This window comes from Carassius gibelio, chromosome A13, assembly GCF_023724105.1.
Source record: "Carassius gibelio isolate Cgi1373 ecotype wild population from Czech Republic chromosome A13, carGib1.2-hapl.c, whole genome shotgun sequence".
Lineage (NCBI taxonomy): Eukaryota > Metazoa > Chordata > Actinopteri > Cypriniformes > Cyprinidae > Carassius > Carassius gibelio.
Genome location: NC_068383.1, coordinates 14,339,501 through 14,360,116, shown reverse-complemented (window position 1 = coordinate 14,360,116; position 20,616 = coordinate 14,339,501). Strand labels below are relative to the sequence as shown.

General features: G+C 38.3%; 1 protein-coding gene across 7 annotated transcripts in view; it reads left to right on the top strand.

Annotated features, from left to right (window-relative positions):
- LOC128026248 (KH domain-containing, RNA-binding, signal transduction-associated protein 2-like) overlaps nt 1–20,616 on the top strand; it is a 72,815-nt gene that overhangs the window by 8,176 nt on the left and 44,023 nt on the right. For all 7 annotated transcript variants that reach the window (XR_008186378.1, XR_008186380.1, XR_008186377.1 and 4 more), the window contains exons 2-3: nt 3,578–3,705; nt 20,260–20,376. Coding sequence is in view for 3 of the 7 variants with exons in the window: in XM_052613124.1 (XP_052469084.1) it covers nt 3,578–3,705; nt 20,260–20,376 (245 nt within the window). In the remaining 4 variants the exon portion in view is untranslated. The remainder of the gene's footprint in view (nt 1–3,577; nt 3,706–20,259; nt 20,377–20,616) is intronic.

The following is a 20,616-nucleotide window of genomic DNA, read 5'->3' as shown; positions in this document are numbered from 1 at the left end:
GCCAATTGAAAAATCATGGTGTTGGGAATAGACATGTTCCAACAAATAAAAGTATAACGTTTCGAAAATAACAATATCTCACTTTGAATATGATGTGTTTAATGGATATTGTATGTGTGTTTTGACCTCAGTTTCTCATTGATTGCATTTTCATGCACAAGAATGTTGACATTAATCAGAACGGTGTCATAATTTGACCATTTATATGTAAATGAACAATGTGTATTCTTTCTCCATGTTGCATGGATCCAGTTTATTTGTCAGCTACAGTCAGATGAATGATGCATAACTTACCTTTTGGGCAAATGGGAACACCATAGCCCTTTTTCTTGATTTTCTTTAGTCACATAGCACCAGTTATTTAAAAATGGCCTTTCTACTACATAGACACAGGACTGAATCACCCCTGACCTTTAAGTGTCATGATTTCTTAACAAGATTAAACTGGAAGTCTGATTTCTAGACATCGAAGCAAGAATTATAATAACAATTTAACCAAAATATTAACTTAATCTAAAACTGATAAAGGTGGTCTTTGTTTGCTGAAGTAGTATGAATGAGTAGCATATAAAAAAGTAGTCTGAAAGTTTCCCTCGGGTGACATGCAGGGCAACAATTCACAAGCTGACGTAGTTAAAATGCTGCCAAGAAGTTAGTATTAACTCCTTTATATGTGTTCCATAGATTGAAAATGTCCAAAAAAATGGGTTTTATTATAGATCAAGCGTATCCTTCAGTGTGGGATTTATGTTATTAAATAGGAAAATACAATCACGGAGGGCCTTTTGGAGCTGAGATTGCCTCAGCTCTCTGCTAATTTGTGTTCTGGTTGATTACTATAAAGCTACTATTCCTGCAGAGTTGACTTTTCTGAATGGGAAGGGGACTGTGATTATTACCCATGGTTCTTTCTTTAGAGACATTGCTGAGGCAGAAACACAATTCGGGTTCGAGAAATTTACAATTAGCCCAGACTAATTTACATCTCTCACTTTTGACAGCTGCCTCCTCCAGATCCTGTGACAGAGTCACTGTCACACCCCTTGAATCATTCTGTGTGTTTTTCTCCTAGTCTCATTGTGTCCTTGATCTCAGGTGTTACCTCATTAGTTACAGGTGTTTCTCATTATTCCCATAATTAGTCCCGTTACTTAAGCCCTGTGTCATTCCATGTTTCTTTGTCTGGTATTGAATGTTGTCTTCCATGCTACTGTACGTGTGTTCCTGTCTGCTCTGTCTGCTCTGTCTGCTCTGTCTACCCTGTTTTGGATGGATTAAAGCATGTGTTTACTGTGAATTCTCCTTCGTTTCCTTGTTCTGCACTCCTCACCGAGGTGTATTGTACATTGATCATCTTTAGATGAATTATTTAATCATTTTTAAACCTACACCTCTGTAACTTTATATGTGTGTATGAGTGTGTCAGGAGAATGCAAAGCAATTATTGCACTGATTAGGTTACAAATTACAGAGAAATGGTAAACACACAGTGAGGAGTACAAAAATAAAAAATGTAACAAATGAAGAATGAGTATATTTGACATTCTATGATTTTTTTATGCTTATTGTAATGTCAAGAGGATTCAATTTCAAAATGATCAAATAGTGCAGTGAACATATTTTAATGACTTTTTGATAGATCAGTTTATATATTTATTTTAGGATTTAAATATTTGAATGATTTTTTTAAATACTTTGAATGACCAATCAATTGTCCATGCATCAGTAACTGTATAGGGCACTTCTTAAACAAGTTGGGCTACAGTGTTTTATGCAAAGATGTCTGAAAAAACAACAACAGATGTCTGAAAAAACACCCAGGGCCAGAATTTAAGCATGGATCTTTCCTTTTATGCTGCGATACTTATTCCACAGAGCCACTCACCCTTGAAATTGTTATATGTATCAACTAAAAGCCCATTTTGTGGACTTTTTGGTCTTTTACTCTCTCAATAAGTTCAGATCAGCAGTTCCTAAATAGCACCCAGAGACTTTTGTTAGTTAGCGTTGTCAGGCGTGCATAGCATACTCAAGAGATGTTTTCGTTGTGTTTAGGGGAATCAAAAACCAATGAAATCCGAAAACAAAGAGGTTTTACAGCACTCTTTTTTTATGTAGAATTTGTTTGTTTTTGCAGTTTGTATTTTGCAAAAAGTCTAAGGAAAAACAGCTGCTGTGATCAAATCTTTTCTGGGCAAATAAAATAGAATTAGAAATGCATAACAGAAGAGTCTGTTCCAAGTGGATTACAATACTGAGAAGTATTTTCAATATTTCAAATGAGTTTACATGTAATCATAAGCAAGAGGACAAAGTGATTATACTTTCCTTAAATTCCTATGTTACAGTTTTTGCAGAAACAAATCTTAATTCAGGATGTATGTAGCCATTCTCCGTTAAATACATTGTCATGCCTAATTGTTAGATCTTCTTTTGCAGATGTGTCTTATTTTCAGCCTGGTTTGGTTTCTTTCATACCCTTCAGCCAAAGGGCAAAGACGAAAGGAAGAAAAGCATCCCTAGTACAAAAAAAATATAAAAAAATGTATCAGGTGATTTTTACATAAACCATGTCATTGCTTACTTTTTTTGATATAATTTTTTTTTAAAAAATTTTTTCAAGTGAAATAGGTTTGTTAGGTTTAAAGCAGTGGCTTATTAGATTCATATTTTATTATTATTATTTAATAATAAAAGGCTAAAATGAAACATAAAATCCATCTGTAAACTGAGATCATACTGTATTTTTTTTCCCAATACCTGTTTTTTTAAAAAAAATAAGATCTACAGATTTGAACTGACTTCATACATCCTCTAAAAATCACCTTCAGACCAGCTGGATCAAAATAACTGCAGAAATAACTGCAAAAGTTCCATTTTAAATACATAAGGTGCCATAAAACAGCAGACGACCTATGTTGTATTCACTAAGACCACCACATTAAGCTATTGTTAAAACAATCATTCTTTTGGGTCTAGAACTTGAAAAGATACTGGAATGAAATCCAAACTGCTCCTTCCTACATACAGTATAGAAGTTAATATGAGACAGTATGGTATTCTGCAGGTCTGAGCAGGTGAGAGTCTTACCAGAGGAGAGTTGAAAAATAATGGTCTACCTTCACCTGCTGACTTCCCTGGCCTTCTTTTCCTGCTCCATGTTTTACACGAGTTGCACAGGTTCATAATTCTCAATTCTGCTGAGCATTAATTTAGCAATGACAGAAGAGGATCCCTGGAGGAGTCCAGGTGACAGCTTCATTTCAAGCCCCTTTAATGTTGTGTGGCTGCTAAGTCTCCGGCTCAATTCTCAAAAGCACCATAAAATTCCTCAAGCACAAAATATTACAGTTTTGCGCAGCAGCTTTTCAATTTGTTTTTGTCATGCGAATAAGGGCTTAGCAGGCTTACGCCGACAAGATACTTTCTACGTGGAGTATTTATTTAATTGCTGTTAATAAACCTGCCACCGGAAGCTGAAAAGATCTAAAAGCATTTTGAGTTTTTCCTAATATTCAGGGCTGGATTTTGTGACATTATTTGACCTGAGCTATTATTTTTTCTTTCTTTCATTCAGAGATTGGAAAGTTTGAAGGAGACGAGTTGAGAAAAGACGGCGAGGTGAAGAAATACTTGGATATCATCAGCAACAAAAACATCAAACTGTCAGAGCGCGTGCTGATCCCGGTGCAGCAGTATCCTAAGGTAAGGCCTCAGTGCTCCATACAACATACAGTGGTGATGACGTGCCGGCCAAATCAACATTATAGTCATGTGGAGATCAGAGAGAATCAAAAGCAATTCATCAGTTTTATGGGATTGCTGGGCTCGTGGCAATGACTTCATATGTTTTGTATCTGGCAGGAGCAAACTAGATGGAGTCAGACTCTGATTTGTGCTGCACTGCAGATCTGCTGTTATTTACACCTTATATTTCTGTCCTTGCTGAAAAGGTTCCTGCCTCTCTTAGGGTAGCAGGCACGCCACATCTGTTTCTACCTGTTTTAACATTATTCTGACTCATTTTGGAATCAGGAAATTAATATCTTATATTTGTCCATCCTCTTTTTTGCATTTTACCAGCTGGCCTCTCATGGATCTGTCTCAGCACCAATAGATGCATAAAACCATTTTATTTAGCAACACATATCATTTTATTGTCTGTTGGTTGATTAATCTTTCTGCGGGGCTTATTTGTTATGTTGATCAGTTTTATTCACAGATAATTAAAGTCTTTAAAAGTGGCATAAAAACGAGCGTACTTGGTGCTGAGTGCTTAGCTTTGATTCCTGCTGATAGTTTGATTATAGTGATTCAATCATTACAGAGCCAGAACGTCCCAGTTTGATTCAACTGAAAACAATATCATGTTAAACAATATCACACTTCATGTTTTTGTCAGTCACAGTGCTTTATTTTAGAAGCTTGTTCTGATGCAGTGTTTTTATTTCAGGTGACTGGTTATTTATTTCAGACTACTCTGTCGTTATCACGTTTGGTGCATGCAGCACTCTTTTATTCAGCATTGTGCTGCTTTAAAATGATGCTTTGAAAATGAGTGGGAAAAAAAGCCCATGAGAATCACACAAACGGATCCATAAAGCTTCTGGGCTTCTCATATGCTCCCTCATTTTTTACTGTTTCTGCCTTAGGAAATGAATCCCTGGAGTACTAAAATGTGCAGACTGTTTGATGGGTTTAGTAGATTTGTGCTGTTGAAAAGGAGTACAAAGAACACGCCTTAGGTTTAGATTTTACATGTCTCGTTCGAGTTGTAACAATGGATTTTTGTTTTCCCAAATCCCTCTTTCCTCAGGATCTTTGCTGCTTTCTAGTTATGGTAACTCCATGGCAAAGTTCTCTTGTGATATTCCTGGAATTTGACAAATATCTGTATAATGTCATTGGATTGAATAATATTAAGTGTAAATTATGTAATTTCCAGATATTTAATTTGACATATTGTTTTAGTACTAGGATGTAAGAGGGTATCAGGGTACCCCCCCCCCCCCACCAAAAAAAAAAATCATATTAAATGTGCTTTTATGAAAAGTTATATTTTTCAGGTGCAAGAAATAGCTTTGTTTCAAAGCTTGACTGCACAAAATAGAGTCAATGGGACTCGTTCATGAAACAGAACAGAACAATGTTTTGTAAATCATTTGGGAAGTTGTTCTGACATACTGTAGATTTTTGGATACATAAAAAATGTTAGGTCAGTGCAAAAGAAATGTACACCTGCACCCTACCACGTGTAAATGGTGACTAAAACATTCAAACATTCTGTATTCTTTTAGAGAAATTGATGACAAATTTGATACACTATTGATTAAAATGATATTTAACGAGTTAATTTGCCTAGTCTTTGTTTAATTTTTTACTTTTTAACGTTGGGTAAAACGCAGAGCTCAACACTGTCCCTTAGCTATCCAATCACATGCGAGGAGGGGCATTACAAAAATTACATTGGCCAACCATCACTTGTACAAGACATCGGTAGAGAAATCAATATTACTGGTTACTGCATTTTTATATTCATTATTATTCTTCAAAATAAGATACTCGTAACATGTTACTTTCCTGAAAGGATTCCACACCATTCCTAGATACGTAATTTGTGTAGCTGTAATTCATAGGCAGGGAATATGCAAATTGCGAATGAGCATGCACGCGCGGCTTATTTACAAATGATTGGAATTCCTTAATATACACACATTTAACAAAATTACATTTAATTAAATCAAATCTGACCCTTACGAAGTATTTGTGAATCCAGAGGAGAGTTTTTGGAGAGGTCCGTATTCAAGTAATTACTCCGAGTTTACTCATATACTGCATTTACGAATGTTTCATGAATGAGGGGCCAATGCATGCAAGTTATTTTAGCATCTCAGGTTATTATAGATCTGAGACAAGACTAGCGATTGTAAGAGCCTTATGGAGGACTGTGGGACTCCTGGCTTTTCTTTCTGTACCTGCAGCATGAAGCAGGTTTTGGGGTGAAGAGTCTGGCTGAGTGAGGATAAATGCATTTTAAAATAAAAAAATAAATAATGATGCACATAATATTGGTACCATATTGATTATTAGCATCGGTATTGGTTGAAATGTCTGTATTTGACTTTTCATACATATTTCTCATAATTTACATTTTAGATTAGCTTTGCAGTCATTTAATTTACTTAAAGTTCTTCATAAAAAGCATTAATAGTTAAAAAACGTATATCAAATGTAATCTCGAGCTAGTTATGTTATGCAGTATTTTATACTGTTGTTGTGATGCTAAATCAATTTGTAGCAGGTAATTAAGACAAATGGCTTTATTTTTTTTGGGGGGGGGGGGGGTTATAATGAATGAATGAATTAATGTTAGCTTAACGCCTATAAACTCTATACCTTAACATCAGCTGATCAATGAACTTGTGGATGAGTACAGATAGTAGATTACAGAGTCTAGACTTTGTTATGCTTTCTGTTACAAATCCCCAGGATTTAACTATGTGAAGTTAATTAATCTGTGTGTGATGACAGCGCTGTCTCAGAGTTTTGACTAATCATGCTTGAGGAGACTGTTTCTAAGGAAGAGCTTCTCGGCTGTAGCTCAGAATAATTGAGCCAGAGTTGATATTGGTTTCTTTGATCCTTTCATTAAACTAGGCTAACTTTAGTTTATCTATTTATAATAAGGCAAAGGCCTTTGTGGACTTTTAATGGTAGTTTGTTATGTATCTTTTGACTGTCTATTCGAAAATATATATTGACCTTGACATAGTTCTGAATGTTTCAAATTGAGACTTTTAATGCATTGCCCCATTTCTTAGAATATCTTTGTTCCCTGTCAAGGGAACTTCAAACTGTGTCCTCTTAGGGGACACTATGGGGTATACCTCGTCGTGACCCGTGTCTGAAGCATACTTAGAAAAACGCCAACATGTTTGCCAGCGACAGCCTCTGATGTCACTACCGGCGCGACTATAAATACGCGCCCGTAGGACCTGTCACTTATCTTCTTCGTCTTCATTGACTGTTTTGTTTGAAGCGTGCATCTGAGAAATGACCAAAACGGTAAGAGCGATCTATCATTGATATCATGGCATCCACTAGCAAGGCGTTTAAACAGTGTGTGCATCCATGTCAGCGTTATTTGACACCTGATGACACACACAGTCTTTGCGCCTTTTGTTTGGGCGAAGAGCATGCACGCGATGTCCTTGAGGGGGCAATCTGCGCGCACTGCGAGCGTTTTTCTGTGGAAAAGCTCCGCTCTCGTTTGTCTCTCTTTTTGGGGAAAGAGGGACAGCCATCTGGATCCCGCGGCTCAGGACCCGCCGTTGCTGAGGCACGGAAGAGAATGAGCTCGTGGGGATCACAGGTGGATCTCGTTGAGGAGTGTAGAAAGGGACTTTTCTTTTCACACTCTCTGGCGGCAATTGAGAGTGAACTTCAGGAGGAAGATGCGTTGTCATTAACCCATTCTGATACTGAAGTTAGTGCCCTGCTGGGTTCTACCCAGAAAGAGCAGGAGATGTCTGTGAGGTTGAGCCTTCTCAATCCTCCTGCCCTGTGTATGGGGAGCTGTTAGTGGTTATGGATCGTGCCATGGCAAAATGAAATCTAAGCCCTTCAGGATACATCCCGCTTAAATGGTAAATCATACACAGCAGCAGGTCAGGCTGTGGTTTCATTGCACAAGATTGGCAGTGCTTCAGGCTTACCAGGCTGACCTGCTGAAGGACCTGGATACAGGTGAGGGCCTTTCAGCTGACCAGGTAGCCGAGCTGTGCCACACCACGGACCTCTCTCTCCGGGCTATTAAGCAGGCCGCCTTCTGGGTAGGCCGCCTCCTCCATGGGTAGGTCTATGGCCATGGTGGTAACGGAGAGACATCTGTGGGTGAACCTGGCAGACATCGGGAGGGAAGAAAGGGGGTTTCTTCTGGATGCTCTGGTCTCACCTTCTGAGCTTTTCGGTACCTCCGTGGCGATAGTGGTCGAAAAGTTCAGGGACACAATGGCGCGCTCAGCTGCCTTTAAATCCTTCATTCCACGAAGGTCCAGGTCCGAGCCCGAACAACAATGGGGTCATGGCCCATCTCGATCTGAGGATCAGAGACGGGCGCAGAAGGCTAGTGTTGCAGCTCGCGCTCCTCCCCGGCTAAGGGCAGGGGGCAAGAGGAATCGCGGGTCACGAAGAGGTAAGCAGGGTCTGAGGGATGTGATTCAGACGAGGCAGCGTTCTCGTCCGAATCGGAGCGATACCTAGTAGTTACTCACTTCCTTTAAATGTTTTTAACTTCTGTTTTTATCCTCCCCTGCCTAATTCCCCTTTAGCCACCAGCTCTCCACCTGATCGAGGTTAGATGGAAAGTTTCTCACATAACAGTCTCCTATCCTGGACCTATGATGTTTTTGGTTGGTCCTATATTTATAGTAACCACCTTACTGACGCTCCGGGCCAAAAGGGGGCGCCCTGTAAGCGGGACTCCAGTACAGGAGGGTGGGTGAGTTACCCTTTGTAACCCTTTCTTTATCTGCTTATGGGTGTTATGTTGCTGGTGGTTATATGTCTACTAACAAACTCTGTGAGTTTCCTTTACAGTGCTCAGTTCCGGCCTCGTGCTCTGGTATTAGGTGGCCAAGATCACAGGCTTTCGGCAGGCGGCCGCGGTGTGAGACCTGCGTATGGGAGGGAAGTGCTTTGCGTTGTCCATCCCACACCCCCTCCCAAGGAGCCTGGCTGATTGTCAGAACTGGCACAGCACAGGGAATTTCATGGATATCCGGTCAGGTCACCCTGAGGTGCCGCCTGGCCGCTTGGCGCATCCGGCAGGATGTCCGGCCAGGTCACCTTGAGGGGTCTCCTGGCCACTTAGTTACATGAAATGGGAATAGTTTAGCAGCGCTCCCCTTTTCCAAAAGGAAAAGGGTTGCCTATGAGCATGCTACTCTGAGCTCGGAGTCCTCCTCTCATAGGAGACTGAATTCTCAATTTTTTCAACAGAGCGCTTCAGTACTACATACTGTTTTTGAGACGTACTGTGAGAGCAGACATCTTGCTGAGGCAGGGGCTGATGCTCGGGAATGGCGCCTTTGCACCAAGGTGATGAAGCAGAGTTGGAGAGGTTGGCCAGACTTGGGTGGATAGGTTTTGCGGCTCAAAAGAGCATCGCACTATCCCCTCTGGCTTCCTCTGACTCATCCCGCTCCACTGGGGCTGGACACCATGGTACAGGCGTGGCCGAGGCTTCGTCTGTACATTTCTTCCTCCAATTTCTCTGCTCACGGGCCATTCCATCTACGAGCTGCTCTATCAGAGTGCTACGAGAGCCCCTCCTTAGAACAGTATTTGTAAATCCATGCTATGGTAAGTGTGCATGTGAAGTCTTTGTGCACTTTCTGAAATCCACACTGTGGTAAGTTCGCACGCTAGTACTCTGCGTTCTTTCTAAAATCCTATATGGTTAGGGCTTCGTGTGGCTGCTTCGTGCCCTTTCTTGAGTCGGTTAGAGCCCCATTCATCTTGGGGGCCACTCCACCCAGGTATCCACTGATACCTATCTAGAACAGGGCATTGCTACTAGAGAGCTGTTGGGACAGCTCTTTCGGCAAGTTTTTTGCGAAAGCTAGCGGTAGCCCCTGTGTGACAGGCAAGACTTGGTAAAGAACATGCTAGGTTCTTAGTCATATCCCTTTAAAGGAATCTTTCGTGATTCCAAGCCTTCAACTCTACCTGTAGGAGTGAGGCCCCAGGTAAGTTGGGTATGTAGCTTAGGCCTTTGGCCATAAGGGTTAATGTCATGGACAGCCATCTAACCATCCCAGGGGCGACTCCCGGTAAAATGGTAGAGTTGGTACTTAGTGTTTACCATGATTCTGGCCTGCACTCCCCTCAGCATGGCGGCGTGGGTATACTGTTCCCCATAGTGTCCCCTAAGAACACACAGTTCGAATTTCCCTTGACAGGGAACGTCTCAGGTTACGAATGTAACAATGGTTCCCTGAGAGGGAACGAGATACTGCGTCCTCTAGCTCCCTGCCATGCTTCGGACACGAGCTTCACGAAGAAGATAAGTGACGGGTCCTACGGGCGCGTATTTATAGTCGCGCCGGTAGTGACGTCAGAGGCTGTCACCGGCCAACACGTAGGCATTTTTCAAATTATGCTTTAGACACGGGTCACGACGAGGTGTTCCCCATAGTGTCCCCTAAGAGGACGCAGTGTCTCGTTCCCTCTCAGGGAACCATGGTTACATTCGTAACCTGAGACGTTTTTCATGACAAGATATTAATTGCACATCAATGTTGTCCTATGCATGTGCTCAGTATACATTCATGGTGTGTTTATTTTCTATTCAAATCTTTTGAAATGAAATATGAAAAGTTAAATGCATTTACAGTGGCACTGACAGCAGATTCTGTTTAAATTAATTTATTCAGTGAATATTAGGTTCAATGGCTCCTCTGTGCTGAGGCTCCTTCTGTGTTACAGAAGACAGGGGAACAAAGACTTCATTAATTTTAAGAAAGCTGTTTCTTTTCTGTGTTTTTGAGTTGCAGCCTATTAGTGTAACAATCCTCTTTATGAACTTATGAATTTATGACATAAATCAGAGCCACAATAACAACTTGTACAGCTTGGCTCCGTCAAGATTATTTATTTATTTATTTTGCATCTTTTGTGTTATCACTCTTCACCACAATGGTAACACCCGGAAAACTACAACATAATGGAAACCCCTACAAATAACAGCATAACAGAACATTTACCACTAACACATTAATACATTAACACTCTCCTTTTATTAATTTTTTTTTTTTAAACACACAAAAAGACACTTCATTTTAACATTTATTCTCCTCATAGTCTGACACAAAGCATTCTGGGAATAAGACTTTTGTTGCTTAATGTAAACAGTTATTAAATTCATGTAACTTTTTATATTAATTACGATGAACATTCTGTAATGTTGATGTGACATAAATCATTTGACTTTTCAGTTTTACAGTGTAAAATTTACAAATTCACAACATGAACCTTTTTTTCCTCAGTTAGAGAGAACTTTACTGATCATATAAAGTGTCATCCCTCATCATTGAGGACGTTTAGTTTGTTAAATTGCCCCTGGTCTCCCCTACATCTCGTTGGGAATCCAGTTTCTGATACTGTATTGAAAAACTCAGCATATATGCCTAGTTGATGTGTTTTGGACAGTCTCCACCAAATATTGAATCACCGGATATTTTAAACCTGGCTTGCATTTCCTCTGCAACTCTACTTCCTTAGATCTCATTGCACAGATCTGTATATATTTCATTGTGAAATCACAAAAATGCACTGTGTTTTCATTTTTTTTCATCAGTTTCTCTTATCTGTTTGCAAATAAATGGTTTGATTTACCATAACTTAAAGTGAAGCATAGTCAGTGGTTTGAAATAAAATATAGTCCCTGCTGACACAGACCTCAGATACCTGTGAGAACTGATAGAAATCAAGAGAGCATCACACACATATAGACCAAAAGGAAGGCCAAGAGATGAATGGAGTACCTGCATCACCATCTAGTAAATTCAAAGATATGGTCGCCATGGAAACAGTGTGTTTAGATTTAAGAGATGGATTTGGGCAATCTATCAAAGGCCATTTCTGCACATGCTGCAAATTTGTTTTATGATGGTCAGTGGGTTTTTTTCAGATAGGGGATGGTGTTATTTTACTCAAACAGTATTCAAAAAAGGGATATGTCGGTAAACATCTGGGATATTTTGCTTTAAACTGTAGTGTAATTCACTAGTTTGCATGGGTTTACAATATAGCCAGAGCGCCTTGGCGTCTGATTTGTCAGAGGATTCTAATTAAGACTTAGCAAATGTCCTATGGGTACATCTGTTTGTGCAGAGACTCATTAGAGGCATAGTAAACGCTAAGCTTGTTTTGGTGCAACGCACACTGATGAATCAAAATGATGTGAAGTACATGCTATCATTCACCTGACTCCAATGGGCTGAACATTTAATTGCCAAACACATGTCCAGCAGCACATGCCAGTGGTGCAAAAAAAACTTGCATTATCAGCACCTGGATCGAGCCGGTAGCTGAACTGCCTATATTTTCAGTCCATTTCTGATTGTTATGACCCGTGTCAAATCAAGATATAAAGAAATCTTTGAAGGCAGACATTTTGTTGATCGTAGATGAATGGAACAACAACGCAAATATATTTAATAACTTTTATAAAATATAAATAGTAAAATATCAATATCAATGATAGATCATATACATTTAATATAATAATATTTTAAATATAATTTATTATTTCTCTTCAGATTTATATGAAGAATTTATACTTTTTTTAATCATATCTCCTAATAATCATATATATAAGGACATCTAATGTAGCATATATATTTATAATAATGTATAATTGTTGTTATTATTATTATTATTATTATTATTATTATTATTATGAATGATAAATTAGATTTGTTGTGTTAAACGATTTAAAAGGTTTCAAGGGTTTAACATTAAAATTTTCATTACCTAAATTGCTTATCATTTAAAGTGTTGTAAAGAAAGTCAGGCATACAAGAAATTAAAGCATGGGAACATATTTTTAAGCATTAGACTGCAAGAATTGCATTTGTGTTTAGCCATAGAATCTATGTAATAGATATTAATAAAACCATTGTAGTGTAGCATTCAGAATTCACGGTGCAGTTTTATTGTAGTAAGCATCCAGCTTTACCTAAACCTTTTTTAGTAAAAACAACAACAAGAAAAGAGTCAAACAGATCTACCACAAGGTTTGCCTTTTTAATAAAAAATAACAACAACTAATCTGTTGAATAGTAACCCTGGTGGTTGTTGTCCCCATAGATTGTGGCTCATCTGTCTCCAGTTATATGACCTTTACATGGGGATGTAGGCAAACTCTGCGCACAAAGATAAACCAGTAGTTCTCTTGTTAAAGAATTCCCTAGTTCCAAAGGCCGACCAACCTTGTCAAAGGTGTTTAGCATAGATAAGCTCCTGAACAGTTTCAGAATCTATCTGTACACAGTAGGGGGAAAAAAAAATAAAAATATAACAATAGTGAGGAAGTTGTATCTTCTTAACAAATTAAAAACCTGCTGAGACACCTTTTATTTGTTTTGAGGAAGGTTATTTATAAAATTGTAAACATGAGCTCAGATAATGTGGTTTTCTTGTGGTGCACAGTTGTTGGTCCAAGATTTGGAGAGACAGAAAGTCATGGAAAGAAACACTGAGCCTATGGGAATAAAGCTTCTTTCCTAATCGGTTTATAAGGCTTATCCCAGTATGTTTCAAATGACCAACACCCCCATGGTATAACACACTCACTATGCAGCCTGCAGAAAGACATTCATTTGTGATGTTGGTGCCATAATCTTTAGCATAGTAAGCAAACAAATGTTTTTGAACTTTGTAAACTTGTAAATGTGTGACTTTCCAGTTTTTTAACCTTTCCAGGATTGCATTTCGTTTTAAGAGCTGACACCAAAGTAACATGGGAAATGTAGTCTGGGGAAGAGAGTGGATGCCTTTCATCCATATGGGTAAGCAGTCTTTTAACCTGTCAGCCTCCTGACTCTGAGATGGTCTTAATGCGCTGTTTGTTTACCCTGCATCTGTGCTGTCAGCCCCAGAGTTTTCAGAGCTCAATATGGGTTCTGTAAAGCAGGGGATCCATCATCAACTTTTCCTCAGGCTGTTACCTTTTCTAGAGCTGCACTGAACAAAATGTTCAGAATGTTGGAACATCTGTTTTTATTCTGATAACATGTTTGTTATGCGTTCTATTTATGTGCATCTCATTTTCTAATTTTACACATTTCAACAACAAATATTCTTAAATATTCAAATTATAAGAACAATAATAACATTATTGTTGATGTTGTTGTTTTTACAATTAAAACATATTATTATTTTAGTATTATAGATATCTATAAATATCAATGTTGTTAAATGAGATGTTAAAAGTTTCAAGGCTTTAAAGGGATAGTTCATCAAAAAATAAAAATTTGATGTTAACTGCTTACCCCCGGCACCCAATGTAGGCGACGCGCTCATTTTTTCCAGGCGCGTCCGCAACGCATCCAGTTAAAAACATCTCAACTTTTCAGAGAGCCACAAGCGCACCACCGGTCGTGACAAGAACCAACCAATCAGCTTCATCCTTTCCTGTAACAACATTGAAAGCTCAGCCAAGATGAAGGAATTTTGAAATAAATTTAGTAGCAGCGCCACTCCAAGCAGTTTTTTAGTGCTGCGAATTCATTTATCCTTTGCTGAAATTTCCACGTCTTCATGGAGAGAGCAGGTCATGGTTGCTTAGCAACAGCAGATGCATCAGGAGCACAACTGCCCGAGCGCTTTGGAAAGGAGAAAGCGGCGCGCCTAGCGTTTTCCACACGTTTTTAGTCGCAACATGTGAACGGCCCCTTATAAGTGCATTACCGCCACCTATCTCTCAAATGGACCATTGACACTCTATCTACAATCTTAATTAGGAGTGTCAATGGTTCATTTGAGAGATAGGTGGTGGTAATGCACTCATAAGTCTGCAATCCACCATAAAGCGAGAAAAAAGACGACGACGCCTCATGTGCCTGCTTGAGAACGCGCTCAGGAGAGTACGACCAGTTCGCACATTGCATGAATCAGAGGTAAAAAATGATATAAATACTGTTCAGTTTCTTGCATAGACTGATCATTTTGCGTCTTTACACATCAATATATTGTTACAAGCCACAGGGTCAAATTTTGTTTTGTTTGTGGAAGGTATTTTTTTTTATTTTTTTTTGCATGTTTAGCCATGATTCACATCCACTTACATTATAAGACTGACATTTTAATGGTTTCAGTTAAAAATCTGTGATTTAACTGTTTGTGTTCTACTGAAGAAACCTACATCTTGGATGCTCTGGGGGTAAGCAGATAAACATCACATCTTCATTTTTGGGTGAACTATCCCTTTAACATTACAGTTTTATATTAATGTCATTTTATATTTTTGCTCAATTTAAACTATTGTAAAGAAAGCCAGGCATATATAAAGTCAAACAAATATTCTGTTTCTTTTTAGCAAGAACAAATAAAATTGATCAAATGTAACAGGGAGGACTTTTATAGTGTTAAAAAAAATCATTTTCTAAATAATGTTGTTGTTGTTTTTTTCTCAAAAGAATCCTGAAAAAAAAAATGTATCACAGTTTGTACAAAAATATTAAGCAGCACAAATGTTATCAGCATAAATCACACTGGAAAATATATAAATAGAAAACTGTTATAGTGTAATAATATTTCATAATATTAGTGTTTTTGTTTTTGATCAAATAAATACAACCAATGGTAAGCATAAGACTTCTTTCCAAATAATGAATGAATTAATGAATTAAAATCACATAAAAGATTGTACTCTAAACATTTGAACAGTATAGTTAGTGTATGTACCGTATGGCTTATTTTGATGTTAAAGCTATAATATATGGTGAATGCTGGCCAGTATCAAAGCTCTCTCTTATTAGCCTCCACTAACTGCCAGCACTGGCCCTTGACTCCCATCTCTATTTAACACCACAGTGTGCTGCTACTGTTTAAACCGTTCTCTGTTAATACCCATGTCTATTGACTGCAACCAAGCCATCTCTCACAGTCCTAGTTCCCAGCAATAATCCTGCTATCAGCCAGTGCTAGGCCTCACTAGCAGCACATCTAGCTACACTGGCAGTAGAAATCTAACCTCATTGTGCGGATCTTATCTGGTTTTACAGCTTATGGCAAGAGTGCTATGTTTCAACCTCCAACTCAAACAGAGGCAAACAGCCTAACTCCACTAATGGTTATGTTAAATGTTCCCTTTGCCAACTGTGGCTGGCAGCACATTCTGTTGTGAAGCCTGAGGAGTTTTGTGCTATTTTTGCTGAAACAGCCTTGAGGATATTTAGAAGTTTATTGGCCCTTAGACAATATAGTCATTTACATGCTGTGGAGCTGTTGTAACTATTTCTTCAGAGAAGGGTTGTCTTTCATATGACTGTTATTGTGGCCATAAGAATTCATGATTATGGATATATAGTGATATCTATAGAAACCTTGAGAGGATAAAGATATCAGTCAAATAGTTTTTCTTTTTACCCAACAAACATAAGGGTACTGATAAACACAGAGCACAATACTGTACTCTGGCTTTCTCCATCTTCTTTGAAGCTCCTATGAAATAACAAGATTGACAATACTGTCAAGTTCAACAGTATGATGAATAAATATTAATGGTAACACTTTACAATAAGATGCCATTGGTTAACATAAATGTATTTACTAACATGGATGAACAATGAACAATATATTTATCATACAATTTATTAATCTTTGTTAATGTTAATAAAAATAGTCATTCATTGTTCATGTTAGTTCACAGTGCATTAATGTTTACAAACACAACTTATGATTTTAATAATGCATTAGTAAATGCTGAAATTAATATGAACTAAGATTAATAAATGCTGTGGAAATATTGTTCATTATTAATGTTATTTATATATGTTAATTAATTAAATTAACTAATGTTAACTAACAACACTTACTGGAGAATGACCGCATATGAGGCATTAAGTGCATGGCACTGCGACCAATTTAACATTTTACAAGTTTAATATAGCAATGTGGTCACTCATTTTTTCAAGATCAGTTTTAATCCTGTAACTGTTTATAGATCTAAACATATAGAGTGTTACTACGCACAGGCCATCACGATATTGATAATTGTTACTTTGAATATCATGGTTATCGTCAATTCTGGTATATTGCGACACTCCTACTTCAGAGTATATAATTCCAGGGAGCCCAAATTTGTAAATAACTCAAGTTAACATGTGTCTTGTGCTTAATATCTCTTTAGCTAAACGTGTAGAGGATATTCAGTCATTATAAACTGGCAGCAGATTGAAATTGTGCTTGTGTCCCTCAAGATCTCCTGTTCCAGTTTCTTGATGATGTTATAAGATGCACCAAAAATAGATTAGTATGTTGTTCTTTCATGGATGATAAGAACATGCACCTTTAACTCCCTGGGGTCGAAGCCCGCACTAGTGCGGTCTGTCTTGTAATTTCTTTAGGACCATACAGATACTGTAAGAATAAGGTATCGGTCATTATAAGGTAATGCAGAATGAAAAACAAAATAGTCAAAGGCTAAGATAAGTATAGAGGAGCAATTTGCATCAAATCTGTCAAGATTGGGACAGCAGAAGAGATATGTTATAGAACAGCACTCTTTGTGCACCACAAAATGAGTACAGTACAAGTACAGAATTCATCAAAGAGTATGAGACTCTTTTAAAGTCTAAAGACTCTTTCTGAGGAGGTTTAAATGAACAAGTAAAGCTGGCCTTAGAGCAGGAATTCTCAACCTTATTTGGTCTTTTGTCCATTTTTAAGTTCCAAAATTCTTGAAATCACACCTCAAAGAATTCCGCTCGACACGTTATGATCATGTAGGGAATGGTCTGTGATACCTGGAGAGAGTTATGCAGTGACATTCACATTCATGTTCAAGAAAAGGTATCATATCAATGATCATGTTTTAATTAATTTAGTTTTGTAGTGCAGCTTCTTATTAATGTATTGTTGTACATTGCTATATTGATTTAATTGTTATAGTTTTATTTATTATCTTCATTAGACACCATTTTTGATGGCAAATTGTATTCGGTCATAAAACACAGAATCTAGAAAAGAAAAGAAAAAAGTTAATAAATATTACTATATATGAAGTAAGGCTTAGTGTTCTGAGGGACTTAAATGAATTCAGAATAGATTTTGACAGAGAAATCAATATAATGCACATGAAAAAGAGCCGAGCGCAGGTGAAGGTCCCTGTCAAAGGGACTCATGTGTGAAAAGTCATTTGTTCAGCCAGCCACACACACACACACAGTCTGAACTCCCTGCGGGCTCCAAAAATAAGTGATTCTGCATGACAGCACAGTGAATAGCCATCCGAGCTTCTTTAGATTATCAATAAACACTACAGCACATAATTTCCCCTGATTTTGGCAGTGTTTTCAGATGTATCCAGGCTCTAGAAGTGTGAGTTAGTGATCTAGCCTCCATCACAACAGCACTCCATGCGCACTTTCTTAGAAGTCTCATTTTCTCATAATGAGCTAATGCGGTTTGACACTTGTGCCTCCGGTTGTCAGGTTTATCATCCTCAGCCTGTCAGTGCTGCATAATGCCCATCATTCTGTGGCCTGCCTCTGCCGGGGACTGCGAGGGACAGCTTGCAGCGCTTCAAACCTCATCCAGCACTGAACTGTGCCCCTAATAAAGCCTAAATTGCCCACCTTGGTGCAGGAGAGTGCCTCCAGACATTCATTAGCTTAATGAAAACAGGCCACTCCACTGCAGCCGCCCAGTGAGCATCTTCACACTGTAGCTGAGGCAACCATCTGCTCCGAGGTACCCAGCCAGCTGTAGAGTATCCCTGTCATAGACACACCATCAGAGGGGATGCAAAAGGCGCACCTCCAGCTCAGCCGCTCCAAGAGTTGGTCATGATGCTTTGGCGCTGTGCTGCAGTGTTGCTAAATATACTGCCCTACCCACACCTCACCATTTCACCTGAAACGGTTTGTGTTTGCTTTGTGGCTCTGGCCAAATTCAATGACAGTTCTTCTGCGTTTCATCAGCTAGAGTTCCCTAGAGCTGCTTCTACAGCCTGACTGGGAAGAGCATGTGTTGAGGCGTTTCCAGCCATGTGCAATGCAGGGTATGTGAACGTGTTATAGCAAACTGTTTTGTTCTGGCCTGCACATACTAGTTAACCTTTGCAGGTCTGGCTCACTGGACTGGACATATACAAATACTGTAGTAAGCAGCCTTATTGCTAAAATTATGCAACATCAGACTGTACAAATGCGTGCTTTATTTGTGTTACAGTTGGACTATCACAGATGGTGGACTAGTCAAACACAACCAATATTTGTGTATTAATTTATTTATTTGGGCCTCCTAGTCTTAAGACTGTTTTTAAGGAGTAAAGTTTTTTTTCCCCTGCTTGGACAGTAAAATTAGTTTTACAGTTCAAAAATTAGTTTTACAGTCCAAAAATTAGTTTTACAGTTCACACAGTAAAGCTCTCTTAAAAATGTATTTTAAATTCATCCCCAATTTAACATCAATATATATGTATAATATATTTTTTTTATGTCTTTTGCCATTAGCACTGTGTTTTTAAGATGTGTTTTGAGAAGTTAAAACGTGAAAAATTGTGAAAGAAACTGTGTGTGTCAGTTTAGATGCATTCTCAACATCTGTTTCATTGTCCTGTGGTAAGATATACAAAAATAAAAGGTTTCTCAAAAACATATTACATCTAAAGAGAATTTAGAGAGGCTACTGGCTAAAGGGATTGTGGTAATGCATTAGACAAAACTGATGAACACTGAACATGAGCAGACAGTGATGAAGTATAATAGAGGGAATCTGATGCACCGTTTTATACAAGCACACGTTTTCTTATAGTGGCAGCATTTATTGACTGTTTAAGATTTGTTGTTATCATGGGCATTAAACAGTCCTCCGCAGCCCAAATCTGATTGCAATGTATAAGACTCAGAAATCCCTTGAAGATACAGCTGTATGATGCACAGATGTGATTAAACCAACAGAAAGAGAGGGTGAAGGAAGGGTGAAGGCCAATTGTTCTCAATGACCACTGATCTGCTGTGTGACTGTAATGTTAGTTGCTGCCCCAAGGCAGTTGCTTGATAGCTCATCATCTGAGTAGCATTACTTGAATCCCCATTGGAAATGAGCTCATTATGTTATGCCTCATTCAAGCATGGACTTCTGGATCATTTTGAAGATCCGTTTTGGCATTTGGTACATGTTATAATATTTCTAAAAGCAGCAGAGCCCAACCACTGACCCCTAACATCGATTAGTCACACGAGTGGCTGCAGTGCCCTGCAGAAACAGGTGTAGACTTTCACATCTTTTTTTATCACTTCTGAAGAAACTTAAACCCAAACATGATTGAGAACTGCCACAGATTTCATTCTGAACAAAAAAAAACTGTAACAGTTTTTGTGCATGATGAGAAAAAATATCCTACTTTTGAATGTTTGGTTTTCTTTCTTTTTTTCTTTTTTTTTGGCTGAGGTAACTGAGGCAACTCTCTAGGAAGCAGGCAGTGCGAGAGACCAACTGTATTGAATTTTCTCTCCTCTATTACAGTTTAATTTTGTTGGGAAACTGCTGGGGCCCAGGGGCAATTCCATGAAAAGATTACAAGAGGAAACGGGAGCAAAGATGTCCATCCTCGGCAAGGGTTCAATGAGGGATAAAGGCAAGGTAAGATGACTGGCAACAACTTCTTTTTTACTCTCCGACAGTATGTACTGTATAAATGTAACATATTCCATAAATGTTTTGAGTATTATAATTATGATTGACATTTGTTTGTAACCATAAATGTACAATAACCATCACTATCCCAGCATGTTTTCGGAAATAAAATAAAATGCTGCTTATGAGAAAAGCAAATTGCCTGCATTTGTTTATACCTGTTTCAAACAATTTATTGATTTTTGT